At 29.7% G+C, this 23,424-nt stretch overlaps 2 protein-coding genes across 4 annotated transcripts; one reads left to right on the forward strand and one right to left on the reverse strand.

Annotated features, from left to right (window-relative positions):
• Positions 1-418: 418 nt before the first annotated feature.
• Positions 419-5,940, forward strand: Ptp4a1 (protein tyrosine phosphatase type IVA, member 1). Of its 3 annotated transcripts, none has more exons than XM_008191563.2 (6): positions 419-647; positions 3,912-4,118; positions 4,180-4,391; positions 4,467-4,598; positions 4,700-4,866; positions 4,939-5,934. In XM_008191563.2, the coding sequence occupies exons 3-6, from the start codon at positions 4,266-4,268 to the stop codon at positions 5,048-5,050; spliced, it is 537 nt and encodes a 178-aa protein (XP_008189785.1). In that variant the 5' UTR covers positions 419-647; positions 3,912-4,118; positions 4,180-4,265; the 3' UTR covers positions 5,051-5,934.
• A 14,880-nt stretch (positions 5,941-20,820) lies between these two features.
• LOC103311848 lies at positions 20,821-22,236 on the reverse strand. The gene is made up of 2 exons (XM_008191617.1): positions 22,230-22,236; positions 20,821-22,169 (listed from the first exon to the last, which is right to left on the reverse strand). Exons 1-2 carry the CDS (start codon positions 22,234-22,236, stop codon positions 20,821-20,823), a joined length of 1,356 nt encoding a protein of 451 aa, XP_008189839.1.
• Between the last annotated feature and the right edge of the window lie 1,188 nt (positions 22,237-23,424).

A 23,424-nucleotide genomic window follows, 5' to 3' on the forward strand; every position in this document is an offset into this window, starting at 1 on the left:
GAAACGGTCAATTCCCCATTCGGGCCATTTCTCCCCCACTTACAAAGGACGATTTTGACATTTTGTTCGCTTTGCAGACGCTACAGCCGTAAAAGACCCACGTTTCGTGGTTTTTTTTATTATACAAATTCAATTCTGATAGGGTCAAACAATATTATTATAGCCTTAAATTATCGTCACAGCCCGTCAAAGAACGAATCATTACCATTCGCATTTGCCATTCCCATTTGCCGCACGTTAATAACCGTGTGCTGGGTCATGACGTCAGCAACGGTGACGGTGGCAGACGGCAGCAAAGCGCGGCACGACGGCGGCTGTGGAGACCGTAAAATCGTTAGGTGGGGGGCGCCGCCAACGAACGACACGCACACCCTGCCCGACCTCGCCCGCCAGCACGTTCGTCATCGTCCCCACTCGTCGTCTTAACGGGCTGGTCGACGCCGCCGCCGCCGCCTCGCAGCCGGAGCAGCACTGCAGCAGCAGCAGTCATCACTCCCGAAGTCTCGGCTCCGTTCGTTTGGCGATGTTATTTAAAACCCCGGGCTGGTAACGGGAAATTCGTTCGTACTGGTATGTGTACAGTTTTTGGCAGTTTTTCCGTTGATTTAACGACGTCTACTTCCATGGTCATTCATCGAGCACTGCAGGTAAGTGCGCACGGCTTTCCGCTAACCCACGAATACCGCGCGAATCGTCTGGGTCGCTTTGAAATTATTATATTATTAACGTGACGTAGGCATAGGTCGTCCGCAGCACAGGCTACGATCGTTATTTCAGGTAGGTAGGTAGGTACTAGGTAGGTAGGTAGGCAGACAGACACGAGTATACAATGTTTGCACGGGCGACAGAAATCGTTCGCGATCTGCGTCAGGTCGGTTGTTTTACGCGTGTCACGATCGCGTAACGCTCTTGCAATGGCGTTTGGCCATAAATAGAGGTACGCACGGCCGTCGACGATCTTGAGGGGCGGTCGGATGACGACGACGGTTATGGTATGAGTCGTGTTGATGGGGAGGGGAGAGACTAAGAAGGATCGAAGTGGCCTGAAAATGTTGTGGCGGCCGTCGACCACGTCTTATTGTCTCAGTCTTGGTGGCGATAGCTGCCAGCACACAATCTTCTGCACTTGTAGTAACAATAATATTTTCGTCGTTCAATTTTGAATTTTCCTAGGGGCCATTCCACGTACATCGACGTCCGATCAACAAACATTGTATTTTACCGTATACCATATTCCATAATTTTTTCCGGCAAGTATATAATATATACCCTGCGATTGTTATATCTATTTGTTACGATTTTTGTATCATACGTGACCGACATGAGGCTGAATCCCATCTCGAGTTCCACTGATAACATATTCTTCTGACAATTGCTCATTGTTTTCTCTGTAATATGTCCAGTGTCGATTTATGAGAAATTGTTCATTTTCTTAGTAATAGGATGTTTCAAAAGGACATTTACAGTTTTACTAGATCTTTCATTATTTTGTAGTTCTTGTATAATACTGCATTATAGCAAATCACCTATCTAGGGCTATACAAATTAAATTAATAAAATAGGTAGGCATACTAGTCATGAGAGATTACCAGTACCTAGCTGGCAAACAAAAAGTCAATGAAAAATATGTTATACCTTTATATTGTTTTGATTCCAAAACTTACCTACCAATATATCGGAATAGTTTTTGTAAAATAAGTAAAGAAACTAGGTATATTCACACGAAAAGTTTTTTTATGCACTTACTATAGTTATAAGTAGTACCTATAGAAATAGAAAGCTGATTCATTCTGAACTCTATCATTACATTGATAAATTAATAGGTACTTTGTAAATGTATAACAGATAATATAGTAATTGATTAGACATTGGTAAGTGTCATGTAGTTGTGTAGATTTATAGGCATACAGCTAAATTAAATAAAAACAACTAAAATAATTAATAGGTAGGTACTGTGGCTAATGGACTTTCTTACATAGATGTGTTATAATAAAAATAGAGAGTACCTAACTAGTAAAAGTAGGTTGTATACCTATATCATGTTGGTAATTAGTTTTGGTTGTCTGATGTTTTTGAAGTGAATTCTGAAGTAAAATAAATTTGATACGTATATTTCTTAAATCACATTTTTGTAGGTAGAACCTACCTACCTTATCAATATTGGGCATTTACATCGGTTAGGCATCTTTAAAAAATTAACAGTAATCGCAAAGTCACATTTCTTTTTATTGACTTATAAAAAAATAATATTCATATAAGACTAATACTATAGAGCCTTAGATACTTTTTTTGTATCATAATTATTGTAATACACATATATTTTTATTTGGTATTTAAATAGATCTAGAAATATATTTGAATTGGTGTTTAAGGTCAGTAAGATTAGTAAGATAAAATACTCAGTATCAATTGTATTTTTACTCCTCAAATTAAGTGTCTTATTGTTATCTAGTTAAGAATATTTTATTGATAGGTACTAAAAGTTAAATTATTTTTAATCTGTAAGTAATAAATACTATTTTGCATAATATTTACAAAAAAACTAATTTGGAGTGTTATTTTATTAAAAAATCAGTACTGTTACTCTAATATTTATTTGTATGCATTTTGTAAACTGTTTATAAATAATAATGATGCCCTTTACGTCATAATAGTTTTGTTGCCATAACACTAAGGAAGCCATAGGCATTTTAAATTGTGTATGTCATAACAAAATGAAAACAACAACCCATTTTAAAACCAAATGGCGATTATTTTTAACTTAAATTAATTGTGTAATCAAATTCAAAAGTACCTATTAATAAAAATTTTATGTTTTCCTTCAGATATTTATTTAATTTTATTCCATTGAATTATAGATTTAATTAATTCATAAATAATAGATTTTTTATATCAGTAAACAACAATTTTACCTATGAAAATATTAATCCAATGTATTTTTAAACTTTTTATATTTTTACCATTTTATATATTTTTTACAAAAAAAAAAAAAAATGTGTACCTAAAGGTAACCCATTGATATTTTTGTGATTTTATAATTGTACACGAAAATATTAAAATTATAATTACTGAATAATAGTCAAATAGTTATTTAAAAAATAGTACTTTTAAAGTTTTAACTATTACTTAATAATTTATATAATAATAATTTTATTTCTATTAAATTTGAATGATTTTAAATAAAAGTAGGTATTTTCTCACTAAACATTTTGTGATGGATAAATAAGATTGTTTAAACTGACTATGTGATTTTCATGCATACTTTTATTACCCAATCATAAATTATTAAAATATCATAAATTGTAATGTTTATATTTGACGTGCAAAGTGATTTACTATTAAAATAATATTATAGTTAAGACTTATGAATAAACAAGATAATATATTTTTCAGTTGCTTTAATTATTATTTTTTTTACAACTTGCTTACTATGCAATATATACAGAATCTTAATAATGGCTGTTTAATTTATCCAGCTGTAATTGTGTGTATTATAATTTGTTCAGAGTAAGTACATAGAGCTAATAAAAAAAAAGGTTAGTGGTTTTAACTAGGCACTTGGTCAAAGGACATTTGAGCGGATAGACTAGTTAAATATTACAATTTAATAGTTGTGATCCACTTAATGAAATGTTTTTGGTCTGATGTTGTCATGTTCAATGCATCTAATTGATTGTTAGAAACCATATCAAACATGACCATGTCTCTACTCAGTGAAATAATAATATAATAAATTGTAGGTATCTACACGATTTTTTAAATCATTTATTAAAAAAAATATATCCTATGGAGAGTAATTATAATTTAGTCTCTGAGTCATGACGTATATCAATAATAGCTTAAGATAAGCACTTGTCAACACAAAAACTATGATTTATAATTCTTATCTGGTCAATATATTTTGTTCACAGGTTGTTAAATCTGTAGCAGCCTTTGGTTTCATGGATTTGTCGTTAGACAGCAGTGAATATTGCCAGGCACAACACAATAAATTGGATGTGAATACATATTAAATCATTTTATTTGAATATTATGCTTGCTCGTTGAACAAGCATTGATCCTAATCTATCCTTATTGTTGAATCGTTTTCCTCGATAATTTAGTATAATTTGTTGGTCGTAAGAACAAAAACGCTGCTGTTAATTAATGACTAAAGACTTGACTGTTTTTTGTCTTCAGTTTTCAGTTTGGACACAGACATCATCTAAACATTAGTTCATCCTTATATAATTTAATTTTCCTGATATATATTATAAATCGGCTCAATGAGCAACGAAACCATAATGCGTCAAAAAGACATAAGACCACCACCCTGCGAGATTGATTATAAGGGTATGAGATTTCTAATCACTGATAGACCTAATGATCAGATAATTCACAACTATTTAGCTGTAAGTAATACAAATAATTTATATTTTAGATATATTAAATTGAATCAAACTAAATTTTTATTTTTGTAATTTTAGGAATTAAAGAGGCATAACGTTAAACATGTTGTGCGTGTTTGTGAACCAACATACAAAATAGATGAATTGAAAGCAGAAGGTATTATGGTGACCGACTTGGCATACGATGATGGCACATCCCCTGCAAATGAGGTAAATACCGTAATTCAAATTGACTTCATTTACTTAATAATACAGTATTATTTCGCACATTAAAAAAATGATACGTTTTTTATTACATTTTGTTTTGTTAGCTGATAGAAGAATGGTTTGAATTATTACGAAATCAGTTTCGTACAGACGAGGGCAGCTGTGTTGCTGTTCATTGTGTGGCTGGTTTGGGTCGTGCGCCTGTCTTAGTTGCTCTAGCATTGATAGAACTTGGGCTGAAGTATGAAGATGCCGTTCAATTAATCAGAGAGTGCGTACCATATATAAAAAGAAAAATATTACCTGTTAATGTGCTGATTTTTAAGATAAAACATTTCTTTAGGAAACGAAGAGGAGCTATAAATTCTAAGCAACTGGCTTTTCTGGAAAAGTACCGTCCGAAATCTAAACTGAAGATGAAGAATGGACATAAGTCTACTTGTTGCATCCAATGAACACATCCCCCATATCTCGGTCATACCAAACTTAAACTAATAACCAATTTTATGCATAGCACAAATATAATAATCACCAAGAACACTTAGAGAAACCCATGAACACTAACAATTGAATATGTATTGCTGTTGCGATAAAAGATCTGATAACCTTTCATCTAGTATAGTGCAAAATAATTAGCGTGTTTAAAATAAGATTTAATCAAATTGTTAAACGTAAATAAATTTATTTTGCTTTTCCCAAAAATGTCTTCAACTTTTGCTTTACATCCTAAATATAGGGCGTTTAGTATTACATTATTAAAGTAACTTACTATAATAATAACCACCATCATCATCATCATCATCATCAATTTTTTTTTTTGTAATAAAATAAAACCATTTACTGTCAAATAATGCATTTTTCATAACCAATGTCTTCTGAAAAATAATATTAAAATCAAATTGATATCGACATACAACTAAACTCATTTTATACTTTGATACTATTTTGTTTATTTCCATTATATATGAAATATATTATAAAAGTGCTTTCAATCACAAAATAATATAAACTTTAAACTTGCGATTAGTTCCAAAAATGATGAAGTAGTTGATCCTGTCTATAATCATACTTTGAAAGTGCAATGCGTTTACTAACATACCAAAATGGCATACCAGTTATGATTATATATTAAATATTAGATAATTCAATTTTGATTATACTTGTATAATAAAATAACTTATTGTAATAAATTATCGATGCGCATACATTTCCTCCCGACTATTATTGTGCATTGGATTTTTTTTTTTTTTTTTGGAATTTTAAGTATTTTTGCGAACGTGTAGCAATTTGTTTCCAAAATATAAACAAATATATATATATATATATATACATAGAAATACTTGAATGCATTATGTAAATTGATTATTGAAACTAAGGTTACCCTTACATACACTTTTTGCACATGCTAGGTAATACACAGTTAGTAAATATTACTAGATGTTTTGTACGGCCTAACTCACGTGGCAGTTACCTTTAGTGATTACTTTCTTGCCATCCACCCTTCCCAACACCATGCTCAAAATGTCACAACAGTCACGTGGAATACGAGAGACCTACATCGTGTCAAATTATAAATTCCTCCGATTGTCTGACGAAAAATATGAGCGTTACATAAAAAATACTATCCAATCGATATTTGAACACTATTATTGCGTAACACGACAATGATATTATTAAGTCGATGACGTAATAACTAAAGGCGGGCAGAGTTCTATTTCTTTTATGCGGACAAGGCGCACCCCTCGGCCGTCAACCATCCACACAACTGAAGCGGCTCTGGAACATTGGGCGAAACATAAAACTCGAAAACCCCGTAGTACTTATTTGATATTTTATATTGAAAAAAATTTTAAAAAAATCACATGCGTTGACGTGGGTGTGATGTAGGGAAGAGACGAAAAACCCTCGCTGGTGAACGGTTGAACTTGAACTCCATTGGGTTTTCGACACCACACAGCCACTCGCGCATCTTTTCGACTGTGACGTATCTGTGGCGGCAAACGTTTGCCAAAAAATACGACACGACGACAATATTGTAGTAACGATTTAACAGACGGCAAACAGTTGCCAAACGCGTTGATTCGTTTAGAGGCCGCCAAAAAGACAATTTTTGTTTTTATGTCTCGACATTTCTGAAGTTTTCTCAACGGACGCTGATAGTTAAATATTGATAAAGCTATTGTGGTTTTTTTTTTTTTTGTAAAACTAAAACTACGTTTGTTCAGCCTGACCAATTACTTTAAATTATATTATATGAGTATAGCGTAGGTATTGCATGTGGGAATTCAGAAATTTGACATCCCCAAATGCCCAACCATCATTGATTATAATTTCTCATCTACCTACGTATATATATACTCAGTCTAACAAGAAAACACGCGGCCTGACGAAAATTTGCTCTGCACATCACCACACGACACCCTGGCTCCTGCCATAAGTAGTGGAACTGGTCTCAACGGCGATGTGTCGCCTGGAGATGCGCAGAATTGACGTGTTATCTTGCTGGACAGAGTATAGTGTAGTATAGTATACTTAATTTTATTATATTTTTAGTACTAAAATAATAGTATTTAAGTTAAAATATTTCGTTTTTCTAATTTTCTTCATTATTGGTAAACATCACTTATAATTTAAAAGTGAATATGTGAATAATAAATATATAATATATATAATATAGTAAGCAACTAGATGCCTACTATTATAAAAATAAAAACTAATCGTGTTCTATAGTGGTGACTCACACTTTTTGGTTGCCTAATCTCCAAAAGTCTTTACAAGTTGGGTTTTCGACCATGTTATCTGATCTACTGGAAATTAAATAATTGTTTTTATTATTTCCAGAAGTCTATTATACCCTCAAAAGTTTTAATGCATTATTATGCAAACTTGAACTAAACTTCGACCGTTTGTATTGTATCAAAGTACCTACCTATAGTATGAGGTATACTTTCCAATAACTCCAGCATAAGTGAAGTACCTATATTACGGCTGTTTAACTTTGAGGTAAGCTGGTTAATATATACCTAATACCTGTATATCAATTATATTTTATTCTCTTTAAAAAATATTAGGTAACAGGTAGGTAGGTACCTAAGTATTATTTATCAACGTGTAGATAAATGAAATACAAATTTTCAGATCTGAATATAGGTACATTGCAACCGTGAATTTCGCAGGCTTTTATAAGTTGTCGTGTGGATAATTGTGCCTGTATTCATATGCCCAATTATAACAACATGTCTACATAGGTACCTACTATATTATATTAGGTATATTATTATTTTCATTATTATCATCAGTATTCAGTGCGCAATTCGTATTATTTTTTTCCGTGATTACAATATTGTATTCTTGAACAGTATAACTCCGCCTCCCAATTTAGTATAGAAGAAAGGCCAGCGCCCAGCGATCTACCTACTTGTCGCCAGTGATGTAAAAATACGGTTTTTTTTTCGTATTTTACTTACGACTATTATACTTTTTGTATAAATGTCTATAATACCGTGCGTTGTGCGTATTAAACTACCTATTACATGGCCTATAATTATATATACACATTTTATACGTAGGTAATCTATACCTATACACCTACCTACCTATAATATTCAAAAATCATTTATTTAAAAAATAACGCAAATTACCCACATAAATATTGTTCGTGCAAATACGAATAGGTACATTAACATATTTTAATAATAATAAAAACGAAAAAGTGAGAGATTTGTATTCAGTAAATGATTACATAGATAACTTTTACATTTATTCTGTAGGTATATTATGCATTTTGATGTAGGCTAACGGTCGCCTGAGTACCAGAACTAACCTTCAACCTCTTGATCTCTCACCACTGCTTAACGTTACCCCAAATATCAATTTGTCATATATATTTTATACATATATAGAAAATAGGTTTAATAATACGTTACCAAATTTCACTTTCCGCCATTTCGCTTTTTTATCGTGTAACCTTCTCATATATTCCCGCGTACCATAGGTTGAAAAACGCTGCGGAATAGATGATATTTATATTTTATACTCTTTATAATGATGGTTTCGGATTTCGACATTTTCAACGATGTAAGAGATCATTTTTTTTAAATTTCAAATGTCCTTAGGTATCGATAGGTATATATTTATGAAATATTTAGTACCTAACTACTTAAGTCTTAAATAATATTCACTATTATTCACATCTTAAACTATCTTAAAAACTCTTTCGCTAAATAATTTTCAATTGAATAAAAAGTAAAAAATAATATTTTTGCATTAGGTAGGTATCTAATATATATAAATAAATATATATTTTTATTTATAAAATGTATAATGGTTTCAGTGGAAGACATAAGTACCAAAAAATAAATGTATCGTACAAAATTGATGAAATTCCGGATACCTAACCTGAGAAAATATGTACCAATTATTTGATTATGATCGGGCGTCAGTTATAACATTATATTGTTGGTACATTACTACATTTACTTAGTACCTAAGCATTCTCATTTCGCGTAGAGCTGTCCCGAGAATTAATTTTACAAAAAACAATTACAAGAGCAATGGCCAGTGGTTACATTTTAGAAGTATCAATGATTCTAGACTAGTAGTTAGTACAGTAATGCGTACTACCCTTCAGAAATTTTGGCTAAAATCCCTAATAAGGAATATTATTCGAACTAGTAAATACAAAATATGCACCTGAATCATCGTGGTATTAATACAGACCAATTTTATGTTGCTTATTGCTCAGTTCATAACACTATAGTGATTTATGTATTACTGAAATCTCAAAGTAAAAACTTATTTATTTATGCATTTTTTCATTAAGTACCTCACCTACCTACCTACTTTAGAAATTACTGAGCTCTTAACTCAGGTATGTTTTATATTGCATTACAACAATTTATTTAACTGCAGAGTATGAAGTACAATATCTACAATATTATAATATTCGTTTTTCAGTGTTTGAGTATAGATTCTGTACTATATAGAATTATATAATAGTATGGTACGATATCAGTGGCGGCCAAAATTATTTTTTGATGGGGGGGACTATGGTTCTTTAACATATTATACTATTTGATTATTAAATATTATATAATTTATGGTTACCTTTTTATACATTATTACATTATACATATATCTAAGTTATTATAATTATAAATATTGGAAAAAAAATCATAGGGGGGTCTATTCCTCTTCCCCACCCGTTGGACTGCCACTGTACGATATACGATATAGGTAGGTATAAGATTGTATACGATTTCATACGATAAACTTGGTAGTTGGTACTGGAACGTCGCGAAAGCGGCTTTTTATATATAAGTATATAACTGTACCAGCATTAGGTAATATTATATTTAATTGGCTGTAGCAAAAAAAAAAAAATATTATTTGTGGTTCACCTTCGTGAATACCATGCAAGTACTAACACAAGCACCTTTAGCGCGCGAAATATACGCCGCACTCCGTTTAAAGTTGTTTAAAGATTCTATAATATATTATAGTGGCCAGTAGGCATACCGCATATCAATCCTATAATATTTAATATTAATATTTTATTTTCATTTGATACTATTTGCAGTCATTCAGGCAGTGTTGGGGAAAACACTAGAAACAATAACGATTCATCAATGATTAAAATGTAAAAGGCTCTATAGGTAATTAAAAATTCACAAACTTCGATAAGCATACTAAATACATTTAATTTGTCAATACCTATCAGCTATCGCCTATCTAACTATAATAATATGGGCCGATAAAATATAATGTCATTATACATTAATAATAGTGAATTGCCATATTATGTTATTTATTATTATCTGAATAATAAAATTGTTCCTATTTAACCTACCTATTTGATAAAGTATAATTAATATTTCTATTGAGAGGATGTCAGCAGTCAGCACATTGGTTTTCTCTTTCGACTCACACGCAACATAGCAAATTTATGTTTAGTAGAACCAACTCTGTTGCTATTTTTAATTTTAGGAGAATTCAACTATTATCAAACTTTAAGCTACGAACATAACCTGTCTCCCTAAATTGGCTTTTTTAAGATATTTTAATTTTTATACAACTTACAATGTAATATAGTACAATAATTGTAATAATTTACACGCTCATAACTAACATACATATTAAAATAGTCAACTAAGAGACACAGATGATGTCCTTAACTTAAAGTTTGATAATAATAAATTAATTAATTCACTCTAATATTAAAAGTATTAACACTGGGTTGGTTCTGCTAAACGTAAACTTGATATGTTGCGGGTGGATCTGAGAAAATAAAAATATTGCGCTGACATCATATTAACTATAATAAAATAAATTAATTTTTTTTTACTAGTTTTCGCTTTGACTGAACTATTCCTAGATGACAGACCGCTGTCTAGTTGTTTGTGGAGAAAATCTAAACTCACAGCTTAATGTTGATAACATTGATAAATGCAAAGTTATATCCTTTTCTCGCCACCTTCATCACCCTAATTAGTAATTTTGCTTAAATTATTCATATGGACGTTCGTACTACTGTTACCCGCGCTGAGGTTTCTGTTTTTGATCTTGGGTTTCGTTTTTCAGGAAATTTTAGTCCTGCAGGTTTGCACATTTGAGAGACTTCCTGTAAGGCGCTGAAAATGATTGGGTTTTTTGTAAGGTTAGCCTTCTGCAATTCAAAATATTTGAATATTAAAAAACCTTCACCTGTTTTCTCTTTAGGGTTATAGGTACTCTATAGCAGTCTAGTCTTCCATACCCAGATACCCTCCACATGACTATGTACCTACCAATCAGTCAAGTACTTGGTTTATCAGTCTCGTTCATCGCCAACTCTCGGCGAATCGTTAATATCTCCAAACTTAATATGTGGAGTTAGCTTCAGAGTCCCTACACATCTAACCAAAAACACAGCTTCTTTTTCAAATTTTACTATACATATTCCTCCAACTATCTGTACAATTCTCTATGACATAATATGTATAATTATTATACACATTTTTCTTTAACTTAATTTCCTATGTATTCATGTGCTTTATCTAATTTATTTTGGGCTTCTTCAACAATGCATAAACTTTCTGACAAGGGTTTTCACTAATTTTCAGATGTTTTATTGTATTTACCAAAAAACTAAAATTTGCAGAAATTTTAATTAAATTATTTTTTTAATTAACATTTATAAGTAACAGGATCGAGTATAGATATAGAGAGTACTATCTATACTCAATGGTAACATTTATAAGTTATAACCTGTTTACCTGTATCTAATCTAAAAGTTCCATCGCTATTGAATATTTGCAGATAATAATAAAATAAATACTATAATATATAATAATAATATGTAGGTAGTAGGTAGTAGGTACCTATATACAATATGTCTTTTAATGAGTTCTAAGAGTTATTGTTTCTTCCCGAATTTGAAAACATTTATAAGATGCTTATAATTAAATTAACAGATATAGATTAGTTAATACTGATATAAAATTGTAAATCTAATTAATCCATAACGGTATTTTTAATTTAGCTTTTAAGTTCAAAATCATAGCTTTATAATATTGGCAAGTTGTGTTTGCAAAGTAACATGAATAGGTCGATGTTATTCATAATATTATAATTCAATTATTGTTATCAATTACCAAGTTTCAATTTTATTTGCGGTTGGACTATAGTTGACTAGTTGAGTAGGTACTTGAGTAGTAGACTAATATTAAATTTGTGCGGTAATGACCGTGTTGTTTAGTTGTTAAGTACTTATATATTTACTTTTATTGGTATCGAAAAAGTACTTAAATAGTTTTAAATTTAAGTTGTTATTGTTTGTTTACTAGTAACTAGTCGTTTCATTGTACGAACAATAGGTAGGTTATCTATTTGAAATCTTTATAGACAGTAAACACGTGATTTAAATAGCTATTTTTGATCGGAGAGAAAAAATTGCAATACACATATTATTATGATAATATACTGTATAAGTGTATTATACAATGCGTACACAAAACAACTATAAAACGGTTTACTGGGTAGAAAATTACAAGTCAAACAACAAACCTTCAAAGTCCATATAAAAACCAAATACCTATGACACGTTGCACTTGCTATACCTACAAAATACAAATAACAATCTATGTCCTATATAGGTTATAAGTACCCTATATTACAGTGGTTCTTAAAATTGTTTGTTCTCGGACCTCTTAGGAGTTAGGTTGCTAAAAAAATCATTACGACCATTACAATGCAATATTGAATTTGGCTATATGTAGATCATAGATGTATTCACAGGACCCCATAGATTACTCTCGCGGAGCACATTTTGAGACCCACTGGTATAGGCTATAGAGTATAGGTATAACATTACCTAAGTTGTAAGTACAAAACCAAAAGCCAATACCGCTAATACTACGCATAGCATATCTTCTGTGTCAATATAGGTACGCATATAGGCACATAAATACATATAATATTAATTGATACTTTAATAGCTTAACTATATAAGCATAATAACAATATAAGTAACTATATATATATAACAATAAATTAACAAATGATTAACGGACAAGTGCATAAATATTATTATTACGTAATAGCCAATAGGTAGCGATTATATATCCGGTATACCCATGCGTACGTGAGTATAATATATCAATATATTATCACAAAGTATAATATTATAAAACGCAATTCACGGTAATTATAATTATAATTATTTCTGCCATATCCATGATATAATATTAACGTCTTACCCCTATTTATAGTAGGTGCGTCGATTCGAAAACAAGTCCCTGCGAAACGGTGGCTAACGATGGTACCTAAAAATTCATGGTTTATTTGTATTTTTAAAAATGTGATTTTTATCCTACATAATTTTTTTTTTTCATTAGGTATTCTATTACGTTTCCCTCGCTTGCATGTCGGATGTAGGTACTAATACCTATAATGTATAGATCAATAATCTGCAGTATTATTAATACATGCTCTACATTTCGGTTAAAATCATAAATAAATTAAATTATATAATAAATACCTACCTATTAATGCAATTTATATTTTATACTTATTTACAATGCACACGTCATGTAATATATTAATATATTTGTATGACCCATGGGGCCTGCATGTCCCATACTTATCACAACAAAAACCCTTCGTAAACTACGTGTAAAAATGGCTAAGTAAAAAAAATATAAGATCTTTAAGCACTACAAAGATTTGATATCATGAATAAATGCCAAGTATATTGAATTTAAGTAAACTTATTTTGTTTCAATAATTTATTTACTTGGCAAGGAATTGTTTCAAAAGAAACAAAGTGTGATGAACAAAATAATTAAATGGCGAAGGACTATTAAAATATAACTTATTATTATTTAAAAAATAATATTATTATTATTTATAAACTATTCTACAAAATTCCTCGCCAAGTAAATAAATTATTGAAACAAAATAATTTTACTTAAATTCAATATACTTAGAATTTATTCATGATATCACATCTTTATAGTCCTTAAAGATCTTATATTTTTTTGCTTAGCCATTTTTACACGTAGCTTACGAAAGTTTTTTGTTGTGATATCACTAATTTTTATCATCAATGCAAATAATGATAATGTATCTATATTTTTATCTGTATATTATATACAATATAATATATTTTATAAAGTACGGACAACAAATTGTTTGTGTAAATACTGAGTATATATTGAGTATTTACTTAATAATCTATAAGAACGGAAATATTGTTTATAGTACGGTAATTTTGTCATATTTTCCCCGATGACTAGATAACAAACATTGGCAACGCTGATACCGTGATTCTGAATTTAATATAAATATCCATTAAAAAGTTCCCACTTTTTCATTTATAACTTTATTTCTAAACGTACGATTTTAATGATTTTTACAAAAGCACGTTCTACACAATATTTCTGGTGTTTTGGAGTTTACTGTAGGAGTTAATTAATGCAATAAAAAATATGTCGTATAACAAATTTACTTGTATTTTATACAGTTTAAAAGGTAACTCCTGCTTCGATATACTATACACCATAGGCCCAATTTCAACTTTTGGCTTAGGGGGGCTGAATATATTAAAGACAAGCAGACTATTGCAATATAGCATATTAAAATTGTATGTCCTGGGTTTTTGGGGGGCTTAGCACCCCCAATCCCCCCCAATTTGCGCCTATGCTATAAACTTATATTTTTTTACTTAGCCACGGGACCTGCATGTCCCATATATTATACTTATACAAGGTGTAACAGATAGAACTGACTTTTGGAATAACTTTTGTTATAATCAATATTTAAAATTTTTTTTTTTTGATTTATAATTTATAGCCACTTGCGCTACATGTGTAATAGAAAAAAAAATTATTTTTTTTTTTAATAGGTACCGGAAATGAAAAATTTTAAATTTGATTTAAATTTTTTTGAATAAATTCAAAATAGCCAATTTGTAAATCTGATTACAAGAACTATTTGGATGGTAAAAAATTTATCTAAATCAAATAGTTTATTTTTTAGAATTTTTTTAAATATCAGTATTTTTTTTGATTAAATTAATTTGGAACGCTATAACTTTTTAAAAAATATTATTTTTGGAAATTTGCTAACATGAGTATATTTCTAAAACTATTTACTAATCCTATATTTTATCAATTTTTGTCAGTAGTTTAAGTAGCATACATTTTTTTTTTTTTTTTTGGTTAGTTCTTTCTGTTACATTGTATATAAGAACTACCTACTTATATAAATACAACTATGTACTGTTTAGTGTTTACCGTTAATTCGATCACAGACAAGGCCCCCCTGCACTCATTTAGATAATACCTAATTTTTGTAGCATTTTATTGCATTTATTTGCATTTTATACGGCAGTCATTGAATCAATATTGAGCCTAATGGCGATAAGGAGGACTGATAACTGATAAGGTGCCCCTAAATTTTTTTACGATATGATATAAAAAACAGAATTTATGGTATATGTATTATTTTTTCGCTGCTCCTGCCCAAAAAAAATTTCTGCAAGCGGCCTTAATCACAGACATAACTTAAAAGCCAATCTCGGTTCCTGAGTAGGTATAATTTTATTGGTATTCGAATTTATCACTCGCCAATCATTTAACATTTTTAACATTAGTGGACTGTCATGTCTACGTGTATTTCAAATTTTACAATGTTTTTCTGACAATTATATATCTGTGAGAAAAAATGGTTATGAAAGAATCATCGATAAACCAAGGGAGAAGGCGACTTCAGTTATATTCGACTTCGCGAAGTCATTCCACCACATCGGTTGCCGAACAACTGTTTTCGAACAACAAATAGGTATATTGTCATTTGTCATGACTTGTGAATGAAAAGGTCTTAAATAACTAGTCATAAGTCACGATATAGCCTAAATATTATATGGGGCTAGTTTACAATCTTTATTTTAGGGCCTATAAAGTTTAAAGTTCACAAGCTAGCATGCAAATATTCGAAATTTAAATTAGCCTACAATAGATATATTATAAAATATAAATACATTTTAAATTATTACCTACAAAAACCATTATGGTTAGCCTAGTTACGAAACATTATGAATTGTTACTGACTATTATATTATATCCTTATTAAAGGAGCATTATTTTTTCAACAACTAATTTGACCTATACCTTACTATATAATATTATATTATACTATTATATAATTTGGTATACCGCATTGTCTATGTCTAATTGTCTAATTTTAGTTTAATCAGTAATCACTAATCACCTATGCATTTATTTAAATTTTAAATTCTGGTTTTTAGAAATGTTTAGCATACATTTGATGACCATATTTATAATTAATATTTAGATTTTTATAACATTTAAGCCTTAAGAGGACGCTACACGAACATTAATTGTTATCTCGTCATACAAGTGAGTATAACATAGCAAATTTACGCTCAAGAGATAGGTAACGTTTAGCTTCGTTAGTTTAAAAATTAGAGTGAATCGACATATTATGAAACTTGATGGCAAGAACGATATCTGTGTTTGAATGTTGGTTTTTTACGATACTTAAATTTTTAGCAAGTTATGCGTATATAATATAGCGTAAATTAAAAATGCTCATAACTCACTTAAAAACTGTATAATCGTAAAAAACCAACATACGAACCATATTAAAACTATATCTTATCTATGATATCTGTTTCATAATAGGTCAATTCACTCTTATTTTTAAACTAATGGAGCTAAACGTTATCTGCTGAGCGTAAATTTGTCATTTTACGCACTTGTAAGACGGAGATAGCAAATGTCCGTGCGGCGAGGACTGTTCAGAGGACGTGGTAGTGTGGTACCCGCCATATCTTGTCTCCATCGTACGACATAGCAAATTATCGTTCGATGGTTTCAATAGTGTGTTCATAAGTGTATGATATTAGAGTGAATTTACCTATTATAAAACTTTTAGGTAAGACAATTCGTGATTATCCGTGTTCTCTCGTTGGTTTTTTACGATATTTCAATTTTCAAGTGAGTTATGACATGAGTAATGTATAAAATATTACACATGCGGGTACCACGTCCTCTTAAGGAATGTATTCAGGTTAGACATTTTTTCTAGGGGGGGATTTAATATTTTTACTAGGACGTATTTAAAATGCATAAGTGTATTTCACTAGGTAGTTATAAGTACTAATATTTTTCAAAATCCATTAAAATTTCGGGGGTGGTTGTTTGAACACACAAATATTCCCCTATTTAAGTCATTAATGTATTGTAATTTATATTAATGCAAATTAATTTTTTTACAAATGAATACCTACCACTATAACTTTTACTGATGATCTTTCTAAAATGTTAATGTAAAATGTAGTTAAAGAAATTCAAACGCGTAATTTTTTGAGTTATTAAGCTTTATATTAATTAACTTGATAATACCTAGTGCATGATTTACATTTCCGTCCGTATACAAGATACTGAATACAATAAAAATCACGACGATCAAAAGGTCATTTGTTCGCAAAAATAAATATTTATTTTTATTAAACAAATACCACCTTCAGCTATTTATATATTATTTAAATATTTGGTAAAAACCATCGATATATTGATATTTTTTGCGTGGAAATTGTCCCCGAATTGTATACATTATAAAATACTGTTTTATTAAATGAGCCAATTTAAATATATAGGTAAGACATAGGTACATCACTCACTGTGCGTATTATTCTGATGGAAATTTTGAGTAAAAAATGTGCATAACTGCAGCTGTTGCACGGAAAATATAATAATATGGTAAATTCAGGAATTTGGTGAAGCGTAGGCGTAGAAAAAATATTTATCTACCTAGTTTACATACCTATACCTACTGCTAAATGTTTACCTATAAGCGTTTAAATCTGAAATTATTGAACCATTCTGTGGGTAAGATTAAGTTATTAGCTACCTATTGGAAAATTTATTTAAAAAAAAAAAATCAAACTTAACAATAAAACGTGCAGTAATTATGTACCAATTATAATATAATAAATAAAAATGATTGATAAATTATGACGACAGTTTAGAATGTTTAGATACTATTTGGTTAATCTGCAGACCTGTATATTGACATTATTGTTTATCAACGACGTTACTATGACATTTTATTTTTAATTTCAACATTTCGACACGATCGTGAACGGTTTTATACATAAAAACAATTTATTATCTAACTCAATACTTACTACAACCATAAAAATATTATTATTCTTTCTAGGCGATTTTCTCAAATTAATAAACTGCGCTTGTTGCTATGGACAATTATATGGATATTGGATACTTATGAATCTCTCTCTCTCTCTCTCTCTGTCTTTCTATCTCTTTCGACCGATCATTTGTTTTACTGCTCTATACTTTAATATCGTTACAATAATAATATAATATTTTGTATTTATATAACAGATATACACACCCCATTGGTTTAGGTACCTATAGACGCCGTGCAGGAGTACAGCTAGCGCTCCGGGTTGACTATTTATGAAGTACTTACAGGATATTACTACGCACGTTTCAATGGTATTTTAAGAAAAAATATTTGTTATTCGATATTCGTATTTGAAATATTGTAACACTATTAATGTAATATGTTCAATCAATACATTGAAAACAATGCATAAAGTTGTTATCAGCTATACTGCCTATCTAGCTATACTGCATGTCTGCAATCTGCATATTATACTAACTGACTTATAGTAGAAAGTATAAAACAACTAATAGTTTTGAATAGTTATTTTTTTTAAGACTAAAAAAAACAATGAGTGATTTAATATTACATTATGGTTTTCAAACTATTTTCTCTAATAAAACATATAATAAAGATAAGTCATTAAATTTACTTAAAAGTGGACATGTCATAAATGTCCAAGAAATCAAAACTGTAATGGGTCCATGTTTTATAAGTGGTCAAGTTATTAGACAAGCTTCTGTTACTTCTCCACCTTACAGAGTAAAGATTGAAGTAAGTTCAACAATAATTTTTTTTTACATTCATAGTTTTTTATTAATAATGTTCTGCATGTTACTTAGGAAATAATAAGTAATACTATATATTTTAAAAATATTAGTATATTATTAATATTTCACTTAGTTTTACATTTTTACTTTATAATAAACTCATAATATGAAATATAAACAAAATAAACATACCTACCAATTTTAAATACATCAGTTAAAAATATTAAAAATGTATTAATTATAATTAAGACAAGTACCTAGTTAGGTACTAATATTTGTATTTTTAATTTACTAGACTGTAATCAACAAATGTTTACTTTGCCTATTTTATTAGCTTGATAGTTCAAGGGTAATCAAGACTGCAAACTGTGAATGTGCTGCTGGGGCTGGTGAAAAATGTAAACATATTGGTGCTGTTTACTACTATATTAACAATGAAGAGTCGTCATCAAAAACTGATTTACCTCAGACATGGGGCAAGCCGTCTAAAGCTGGTGAGGAAAAATATAAAAAAGGCAAACGAATTTCAGAGTTATTTCATCCAAAAAAACCTCGTTTAGATGTAGCTCCTGTTGCTAAAAATTATTTCATTGAAAGTTCCAATCTGTTGTCATTGTCTTGTCCATTGAGTTATAATTTGAAAATTGAAACACAAACACAAGTAGAAAGAGTATGTGAAGATACAATGCAAATCATCATTAACCACGTTGAAGAATCAATTCATTTTGATTTTTATAATTCATACTTAAATGAGTTAAATGTTATCATATGCAATCAAAAATTATTTAAAAATAATTGTTTTTTAAAACTTGAAGAGTGTAACTTTCCTTTAGACTTCAAATCATCAGAATTTTTTTTTAATTACATTCATGTTTCTGAAGAAGATATAAAATATATTTTTAATAAGACTCTAGAACAATCTAGTAATGTTTGGTTAGAAAATAGAAAATGTAGGATTTCAGCAAGTAATAAAGCTCATAAAATCAAGACTTCAAAAACCTCGACAGATGAAAAAAAACTGGCTCTAGCAAAAAGTTTATATAATAACAAACAATTAACAGGAAAAGCTGCAGTAAATGTAACTTATGGACTTAAAACTGAAAATATAGCTTTTGAAGTCTATTCCAAGATGGTTAACTTATTGGTAATAAAATGTGGACTAGTCATTCATATAAAGAAACCATGGATTTGCGCTACACCAGATGGTATAGTAATAGTTGATGGTACACCACAAAAAGTTCTAGAAATTAAGTGTCCAATTTCATTTAAAGATAAAGACATTATTGATCCTATTACTAATATACCTAATTTAAGCTATTTAAAAATGATTGATGGAAAAGTTAGTCTGAAAAAAAGTCATATATACTACACACAATGCCAGATATTAATGTTCACTACAGGGTTAGATGAATGTGATTTTTTTATTTACAACAATATAAAACCAGAATTATTGTTGATTAAAAAGGATGAACAATTTTTAACAGATACAATACCAAAATTTGAAAATTTTTATTATTCATTTTATTTACCAATTTGTTGTATCTAACTAGATATAAAATATTATACAATATTATATAACAAATATATATGTGTCAATAAATAACATACAAGTTAAAATATTATAAGTAAGTAGAACAAAAATGTTTTAAAAGTTTTAGTGAAATACGTAAGTAACTTATTTATCATCTTAAATCTAAATATACTACGTAGTAATATCTTCATTACTACCTATATGCAACTATAAATGTATAAAATGATTTAACAAATTATTGCTTAATAATAGGTGCTTGCATGTTTGTCAAAACACAGCACATATGAACAATGTTATCAATAAATGGTAAGTAATCGATTGTTAATTTATTAAGTATGCCAAACGTCTTCAACCTAGCAAACAACCGTTCTATGTGTATTCTTACACTTGCTATATTATAGGTTTCTAGAATTTCATCTTCTGAAAACCTACCATTGTGTAAAAATGGAGGCATTACAATAACAACATTTTCATCTGTGGTTTTTATTCCTGGGAATCCTTTGTCGGCAAGAACTTCATCACCAGATTCTAAAAGAGCTAAAAATCCACTATCATTGGTTATAAATGAGTCACTAGACCGACCACCATAACATTTTGACACAAAACTAATCATACCATTAGGTGTTATGGCTACTAAAAATTTAACAGTATAAGACCCTTTGTACCTTGAATACATGTAAACTCTCTGTTCTACAGTATTAGGTTGTTCTACTTTTAACTCTGTGCAATCAATTATGCATCTACAGTTTGGATAGTTTTTCTTAAATGCTTCAGGAAGCAAAGCTGAAATAGTTCTCTTATTAGGCCAGAATATTAAATTTTTTGTTTTTACGCTTAATGTAAGAAGGGTATCAGTAAATATTCTAGATATTGTTGTTCGGTGTACTCCAAAAAATACAGCCAAAGAGGAATAAGTTAAACCTAATTTCAATTTCATTAAAAATATTAATAAAGCATTTTCATTAGAGACCACCAAACGATTGACATCAGGCATCAACTTGAGCAAAATATTAAAAACTGAAAATGAAGTGCCAGTAATGTCTTTAAGAGATTTTTCATTTTTAATGGATTCAAAACCGTGAAATGCTTCACATGACAAGCAAGATAAACTTTTTCTGTGGTCTACACCACAAGTTTTGTCAGAAGGTGTTGGCTTACTTCCATTATTCAAATGGTTTAAAAATGAAAATGGAATACAAGCTTGTGTGGAAGCGCTATTACCTTCATGAATACAAGAAAAAATAAAGTTGTTATTGCCACAGTTGTCAAAACCCACTTGAGTGCCAACACTTGCAAACTGTGAAGCACAGTTCTTTTCTACCAAAAAACAATTTTCAGTATCAGTTTCTATTTTTTCTGTTATAGTTGTAGTTCGAATCTTTCTGCTTAAAGTCCGTTTGTACCTTTCATCCGCTTGGTTTGAATCAGTTAGTTTCTTCTTGTACACTTTAGGGAATAGTGAAGGTACATAAGAAGGACTTCTAGGATCATTTGAACGCTTGTTTCCAACAAAATGCTTACTACATATCACACTGCGAGGATTAGGCAACCACAATTTCCCATTGTCACTAAATTTAATAAAATCTTAAAATAATAACTAATAAGTAAATTAAAGTAAATGTATTACATTAAAATGCTTATAACATTCCATAGTAAAGAGCTATTAAAAAGTGGCAAATTAAAATCAATTTGTTAGTATTAGGTACCTACCTCTTTCGAGGTATATTATATTTTTGTTACTAAGAATTTTAAGGAAATATAATTTTTAAATATTTAAAATAAGTTATTTAACTATGCTTTTACTATTAACTAGAATGTAATTTAACTAACTAAAAATAGGTAATTACTCAAGTCTGTTAACAGCCTTTATCCATTTAAACTTCAAATCCTTTTGGTACGATCGATTAGGAAAGTTGTAAAATATAGTATTATTAGTATTCTTATATGTATTATTGCAGTTAACCACACAACAAATTTGATGAGAATTTTTATTTTCAGTCATTACGAAACAAAAATGGGTACTTGAAAATAAAATGAAAGTTGTGAATTCTAAAATTTGAGTTTAGAATTTTGGTAGGTAGGTATCTACTATCTACTAATATCTAGTGACTAGTATATTATTTTATGTATTTATAGCAGTTGCAACTTGCAAGTGCCCATCGACTGATTATATTGATATAAAAAGATAAGATTTATTGATAGTGAAGTAAATTAATGTAAAGTATGGATAAATAATTATGCATAAATGCTAGTTTTTCTTCGTAATACCTATTTTATTCAAATATTTGTATCCTGTAACAATTTAAGCTATTAACTACCAGAGCGCGCTGTTTTCCGGTGGCTGCACGACGTCTATATCGTATCTACCTATAACACATTAACACGTCAACTCTGCACTCGCGCGCCTTAAACGGTTTTATTATCTATGTCAATCGATGATAATATATAAATATATAATGTGTATATTATTATAATTTATAATACGTGTATTGCATATATTTGTGTATTATACTCCGGATTCATATAATACGTATATATAATTGTCGACCGATTTGCGTATTCATATATTCGTACGTCACCCAAGTCGTTCTGCTGTTATTTATACGTAGGTATATACAGTTATATAAACGCTTATACGTAGCCGAAAATGAATAAAATATGACGCATATTTATAGTATTGTAATACTAGGCAAGGTACACACGTACACACATCTATATGTATAAATATCGGTTTTATCGTTACAATATAAATCAAATACCGCGTCAGGTGCACTCATTGCAATTGCTTACGTTTTTTTGAAACATCTAATACCTATCATTGGTAAAGATTTATGCACAT

Source organism: Acyrthosiphon pisum, chromosome A2 (assembly GCF_005508785.2).
Source record: "Acyrthosiphon pisum isolate AL4f chromosome A2, pea_aphid_22Mar2018_4r6ur, whole genome shotgun sequence".
NCBI lineage: Eukaryota > Metazoa > Arthropoda > Insecta > Hemiptera > Aphididae > Acyrthosiphon > Acyrthosiphon pisum.

Coding starts and splice junctions, on each gene's coding strand:
- Ptp4a1 (XM_008191563.2), top strand. CDS start 4,266: ATGAGCAACGAAACCATAATGCGTCAAAAAGACATAAGACCACCACCC. Junction 4,599..4,699: donor GCACATCCCCTGCAAATGAG/GTAAATACCGTA, acceptor TTGTTTTGTTAG/CTGATAGAAGAATGGTTTGA. Junction 4,867..4,938: donor GCCGTTCAATTAATCAGAGA/GTGCGTACCATA, acceptor ACATTTCTTTAG/GAAACGAAGAGGAGCTATAA.